The sequence below is a fragment of the Pyrus communis genome, chromosome 17 (genome assembly GCF_963583255.1).
Source record: "Pyrus communis chromosome 17, drPyrComm1.1, whole genome shotgun sequence".
Taxonomy (NCBI): domain Eukaryota; kingdom Viridiplantae; phylum Streptophyta; class Magnoliopsida; order Rosales; family Rosaceae; genus Pyrus; species Pyrus communis.
Genome location: NC_084819.1, coordinates 13,469,861 through 13,476,574, shown reverse-complemented (window position 1 = coordinate 13,476,574; position 6,714 = coordinate 13,469,861). Strand labels below are relative to the sequence as shown.

At 36.8% G+C, this 6,714-nt stretch overlaps 1 protein-coding gene across 2 annotated transcripts; it reads left to right on the top strand.

Annotated features, from left to right (window-relative positions):
* Positions 1 to 264: 264 nt before the first annotated feature.
* LOC137722528 (transcription factor AS1-like) lies at positions 265 to 6,458 on the top strand. 2 transcript variants are annotated; one of them, XM_068461554.1, is made up of 2 exons: positions 265 to 926; positions 5,079 to 6,458. In XM_068461554.1, exon 2 carries the CDS (start codon positions 5,172 to 5,174, stop codon positions 6,231 to 6,233), a length of 1,062 nt encoding a protein of 353 aa, XP_068317655.1. In that variant the 5' UTR covers positions 265 to 926; positions 5,079 to 5,171; the 3' UTR covers positions 6,234 to 6,458. The 2 variants fall into 2 exon arrangements, with proteins under 2 accessions (XP_068317655.1, XP_068317654.1); XM_068461553.1 differs by having other exon boundaries at positions 266 to 926; positions 5,116 to 6,458.
* The last annotated feature ends 256 nt before the right edge of the window (positions 6,459 to 6,714 follow it).

Sequence of the window (6,714 nt, the reverse complement as noted above, 5' to 3'; positions counted from 1 at the left end):
GAACATTCTCTTATCACCCCATCTCGTAAATTATCCTATCGCATGCAATGAATGAATGTTTATTAACGCACGAACCAACCCTAAGATTGCTAACATGGATGATGTGATGTGTAAATGCAGATACTAGTATGATATATATAGTTATAGTTAGAAGAGAGTATGATATGTTAGGTTCTAAACCTAACCCTAAACCAAATCATCATCTTCATCATGTTCTCGCCATTACTCCCGCAAAACACTGATACATGGGGGGCGCAATATAAGCGCTGAAATCGAGCGCCTCCGCCTCTCCCTCTGCCTCTCCTACATTATTAATTCCTAATCACTCTCTCTCTGTCCACCACCGGCAGCAGCAGCAGTAACGTGGCAGCTTTTATGTGTTCTAAATTTTGAAATGTCCTTGAGGCTGGCGATGGTTGCGGTGGAGCTCAGCAGTAAAAACCTTGCTTTTCTTTTCTTTTTTCTGTTTTTTCAAATTTAATTGTGTTATTTTAGGGAAATTAAATTTCCTAAATATGATAAAAATAAAAAGGACGTCTTGGGCTGCTCTTGCCTCCTTGGCTCTCCATTCGCGTGCCCCTCTTTTACGCTCTCTGTCAGATTTCTCCCCTCCTCTTCGTCTCATCCCATCTCTCTCTCTCTCTCTCTCTCTCTCTCTCTCTCTCTCTCTCTACACACTATAAGTCTAGTCTCTTTTGTCCTTTTTTCTTCACATCTCTCTCTAGCCAGGGATTTTTTCTCTCTCTAGGGTTGTTTTTGGAGTTTACGCGCTCTCTCTCTCTTCCCCTTTTCTCTGTCTGCTTCATAAACACAGAAAGATCACATCTTTCTCTGTTTTATCATCCTCCCAATTCTCTCCGTTATCAGTTTTGGGCGGAGATGCGTCGTGGACGAAGGTTGGTTCCGTCGTACACTTAAGCAGATATGTAAGTCCCTCTCTCTCATCCTCCTAATTTCCACATTTCGTATAACTGTGCAAATATTTAAGAGAAAAAAGCAAAAAGTTTCGTACTTTATAGCTTAAAAGTTCTGATTTTCACCAATTCTACAATTTGGGTTGTGGGTTTATGGGGAAAAACATAATCTTTTTTCAAAACAAGATTTCGGGTTGTTCTTAGTTTTGTCTGCAATTCCAGTCTCTGTTTTCTGCGGATAAAAATCTGCTGTATTAGAGTGATTTAGTGACGATTGGTTTGCATGGTTGGTTGTTGATTATAATTTACTAATTTCTATGCGTGTTGCCTCAATTCTGATATTGATTGTTGTTCTTTGTTTTGTTAATTAGTTTAATGGTGTCGGTGAAAGTAAATGTGTGGTAAGATCTTATAATCTTTAGAAATGAAATTTTCATGTGAGTAAATTTGAAAAAAACCCCATAACCCCACAAACCAAATTGCAGAGTAAGAGATGATAAAAACATTTAAGCTATAAAGTACGGAATTTTTTACCTTTTTCTTAACTATGATACTAAATTAGAAAAAAATTACACTCGGACAATTATAAGTTTTGCTGCTCTAAGTGATAATTAGTTGTCAAGTTAATTTGGTGTCATTCTTCCACAGTAACGGCAATCGTTTCTGAAGTGTTTTTCTCGAAAATGTGATATTCCAAGGCTTGGTGTCTCTCTAGCATTACTCATTGTTAAATCATGGCGGTTGGTTGGCCTTTTTATTTGGTTCTTAATTGGTTGATCATTGACAATTTTTGGTTTATTAGTGGGCCATTAATTAAGGATTGGAGCATATTTATAAACATATTGGTAATCTGGCAGTGTTCTGTCACCGTTGAGTGTTTTTTGTTGTTGGGATTTTGGAAAGAAAAAATAATGTACCATAAGATCAAAATTGGATTGCTAAGAAGGTCTATCCGCAGCCCAAACGTGAATATCAGTTTTATTTTCCACAATCGGGTGTCTCGAATTAATTTCTGTATCCTAAGATGAACTTTTGAGCGTTTGTTGGTGAGATCAGTTTTCGTTTTTCACCTTGTTTGGTGATTCTCGATTGAATTACTGTACCTAAAATCAATCAGTTGCCGCGATTAATTTCAGTATATGCTGTTTTTTTGTTTAATGTAACGGCATGTTTGGTACTCTACTTGAATCTAATTTTTTAAACTCAAAAATTTTTTTCAAGTTTTAGGCCTTAAAAACGTATTTGGTAGGACGATTTTAAAAAATTGAATTCAAGACTAACTTAAAAATATAGTCTATTCTCTAAAAATATAAAAAATAAGTTTTTAGAGTTTTTAAACTTAAATTCACTAATTTCTTTTTCTCTCTCTCCTCCCCTCTTACTCCAAATCTCTCTTTTCTGTTTTTTTTTTTTACCTTTTCGTCTCTCCTCCAATCGGTTTTCTTCATTCTCTCGGTTCTTTTTCTCACTCCTCTTCCTCTCTATCTCGTCCTATCCTCTCTTCTTTCTATTTCCTTCAATTATCTCTTACTTTCTTTCCCCCTATCTCCTCTTTCTCATTCTCTTGCGACCCCCTCTTTTTAAATCTCTTTGTTTAGTTTAAGTCGTAAAATTTTAAAAATTTTAAATCGCAACCATTCAAGTTTTTGAGTCTTAAAGAAAATTATTTGCAAAAAATGTTTTGAGAAATGATAAAAATTTTCAAATAGAATACCAAACAAATCCTAATATTTTTACCTTTGTTGTGAGAAAGGTAACTTTAGTTTATATATAGGGGAGTGACTTCCGCACTTCCTTTTGACCTTATGCACTCCCTTCTTTCGTTATGGTTCTTTCTTTTTGGTCATTTTGATAGGGATTTTACCATCTACTAAAGTAGGGATAAAAACATTTAAAAATACTTGCAAGAGAACAAGGTTATCGTAGTATAGCAGCTCAAGTAAGGTCGTTTTCTGCAGGGATAGAATGAATAATTTGTATTTAAACTAATTTTTAATTAACTATTTGAAAACAAAGTTTAGAAGAGGTTGATTTAATGACCTAAAATATTAAAAACGAACTTAATTAAAAACAATTAAATAAATTGACAAAGTAAAGAGAACAAAGGAAAATGTTTTTGAAAACCAAATTGTATAAGGCCTAGGGTTCTGCCGTCCCTTTAATAATCCTGTGTAGATTTACCAATTACTTATGAATACCCATGCAACTTTGAAGGTTAGGTTTTCCTTATGCATATTCTATTTGTGGCATTCAAGTTAGAACGTATATTAAATATGCAATCCGTCGGTGACATTCAGATCAAATATAAATATGCATGACTCATTATGCTTTGTGAAATTCCAACCGAATTGCATCCGATTACTTATCTAAACATCATAAACAATTAAATAAAAACTACATATTCATGCTAAGGCTCAAGACATTACCCTAGCAAACGAAAATTAGCTACTAACAATCATAAAACACAAGGAATTTTATTGAAATAGAAAAAGGATAGAAAACACCTTAAAAATACAAAGCGTCAAAGGCTAGCTAAATTCTCCACGTACGTTGCCCCTCTTCTAATGGCTAAAAAGTCTTATTTATACTACTAGAAAATAAAATCCTACCTTGAAAAGGTCTTAGAATAAAACTAGGAAACATAATTAAATGATAAAACAGAAAATAAAAGGTTTCTTATTTGTACTAGAATTCGGAGTTCTCAGAAAATTAGTCTTTTGACCGACCAAATCAACTCCGATTTGGTCCCAAAATGTCTCTTTTTAAAGCAGAAGATGTCCCCTACAAATCCGTAGAAGGAATCTTCCTCAAAATATGTCATCTTGACCTTCAAAATACCCAAAACGTCCAGAAACGTCAATCTGGAAAGCTGTGCGCTGGACCTTTATTTCATTGCCACGGTCAAACGACTTGGTAAAAAAATTTGGAATTTTGATACAATCATCTTGAAAGACTCACGAACATCCTTAAATTGGAATCATTACAAAATTTATCCGTTTGGTCATGTTTTGCTCCAGAGGAAGTCGAATGTCCTATGTTGAAAATATAAAACAAAATATCAAAATTCTACCAAAATAATTACCAAAATATACTAAAAATAAGGTAAAATATATAATATGAAATCGAGTCATCACATTTAATGAAACGGATCAAAGAAACTGAAGGAACAAAATTAAGGGGTGAGTGCAAGAGGTACAATGGAGAGTATGGAAATCACACCCTATATAAAATTAATTCATCATATTATACTGGCTATTCTGAGTCATTACATATACCCTGAAGTAGGGAGTATATAAGTTTATATTTTAATAAATACCTATTAATTATTAATTACCAAATTAAAAATAAATAATAGATATGTAAATAACTGAATTATTCAAACATTGTGAAATATATAATGTGCTTGTTTGTTATCTTCCGTTTACTGTATATAAGTACACCAGTTAATAAGTACAATGTAAATTAAATTATGGAAATAATTGAATTATTCATCTCGAAGTATATCATGTTATAGTTTGTCATCGTCCCTTTTCCTGTCTAAAGTTAATAAGTTTGTATGTGAAGGATTTCTTACAAAGAGCTGCCCTGTTCTCAACTTCTTTTACACGCGTGTCAGACCCGATATGCTCTCTAAGTTTAATGATTTGGCTGAAGAAATAGCCATTGTGTTCGTTGTATGCCGATTGGAATATATTTTACCAGTTTTCGGGATTAAGCATTTCTCCTTTTGTTCATCAAAACTCAACAGAATCCTAGTCAAATCCAGCATTACTTGTCAGTTTGTTATTTTGCTGATGTCTCGACTGTTGAACTACAATGAGAATGCTCATCTTCTTAAATTTTTGCCGTTTCTGTATTTGGCTATTAGCGGTTGAATGGCTGGTGAAGGCACCACGAATTTATGGAGGTTCCTTTATTTTCTTGTCTTAAATGCATGCATGGGCGATGAAATTGTTATCCTGGTTTCAAAACGAGCATTCAACTGGTGGCCGCAATTTCATTCCATTAAAGGAAATTTACCGTTTGATGCACATATTAGCCTCGTTGTTTCTGTCATCTGGTAGCTGTATCTGCTTCTTTTGGTTTTCATGGTCTTAGCTAGTTAGTTCCTTACTATCCAGCTGTTTAATTCCTTTTGGACATTGACATATCATAAAATCACAGTAGGAGATCAACTAATATAATGGCGTCTGGATCCCAGATACACTATGAAGAGTTTTGGTTTGAGGCAATGGACAATTGTGCGTGCTCCTGGAGATGAAGGAGAGACAGCGTTGGGGTGCTGAAGAGGACGCTTTATTACGTGCATATGTGAAGCAATATGGACCAAGGGAGTGGAACCTTGTATCACAGCGCATGAACACACCCCTAGACAGGGATGCTAAATCTTGCTTAGAAAGGTGGAAGAATTATCTCAAACCCGGCATTAAGAAAGGATCCCTAACTGAAGAGGAGCAGCGCCTTGTCATTCGTCTTCAAGCCAAACACGGTAATAAGTGGAAGAAAATTGCTGCTGAAGTCCCTGGTCGTACGGCTAAGAGATTGGGCAAGTGGTGGGAAGTGTTCAAAGAGAAGCAGCAAAGAGAACAGAAGAACAAGAAGATAACTGACCCTATTGTGGAGGGTAAATACGATAGAATACTTGAAACTTTTGCCGAGAAGTTGGTGAAGGAGCGTGCGCCAACCTATCTCATGGCTACTTCAAACGGGGCCTATCTTCATACGGAAACATCTTCTCCAGCGCCAACGATTCTTCCTCCTTGGCTTTCTAATTCCAATGTGTCCCCCAATGTGAGGCCACCATCTCCTTCTGTTACCCTGAGTCTGTCCCCGACAGTGGCACCCTCTCCGCCAATCCCTTGGCTGCAGCAGGATCGAGGATCAGATGGTAGTTTTGTTGTGGGAAATTTGCCACATCATGGTGTAGTTCCCGCTTGTGGGGAGAACCTAGTGATATCTGAGTTGGTGGAGTGCTCCAGAGAGTTGGAGGAAGTGCACCGTGCTTGGGCAGCGCATAAGAAGGAAGCTTCGTGGAGGTTAAGAAGGGTGGAGTTGCAACTGGATTCGGAGAAGGCTTGTCGGAGGACGGAGAAGATGGAAGAGATTGAAGCCAAGGTGAAGGCTCTAAGGGAAGAGCAGAAGGCTGCTCTAGACAGGATCGAAGCAGAATACAGGGAACAGTTAGCAGGGCTAAGGAGAGATGCAGAAGCAAAGGAGCAGAAGTTGGCTGAGCAATGGGCCGCAAAGCATTTGCGTCTCTCCAAATTTCTCGAGCAGATGGGAGGCAGACCAAGGATTGTCGAGCCTAATGGCCGGTGAGAAATGTGTTTTACATGGTCATTGTAGACGCATGAGGTCCGAATTTCTATTTCTACTTCTGTTTTTTGTTTTGTTTCTTTTCTTGCTTTTGATCTCGTGTGCATTCTGATCTGAAAGGCTGTCATAGGTGTTTAATTACTTATACCGTCTGGCTATTGGCCTGGACCGAATGACTATATTATCTTTTCGCAGCTCTTACAATTATATTTTTACCTGTTTCTGGAAGGCTTATGCTTCCGTATTTGAAACTACTGAAAAATGATCTAACTCTTTGTTTCAAACTAATCTGACTACGAGGAAGGGGATTCGAACTCTTTGTATTACAAGTACTAGTCCAATCTGGCATTGAGTATCTTTGTTGGGCTCTAAACTGAGTAGGTTTCCACAAGTGACAGTTGCAAATGTTTGGACTCCACAGAGTCTGGCCTGGCGTGGAGTCTTACTCTTCTTTTGAATGTCTAATTAGAGGAGGGTTGATATA

Bases quoted from the DNA above. Each gene is read 5' to 3' on its own strand.
- LOC137722528 (XM_068461554.1), top strand. From the start codon at position 5,172: ATGAAGGAGAGACAGCGTTGGGGTGCTGAAGAGGACGCTTTATTACGT.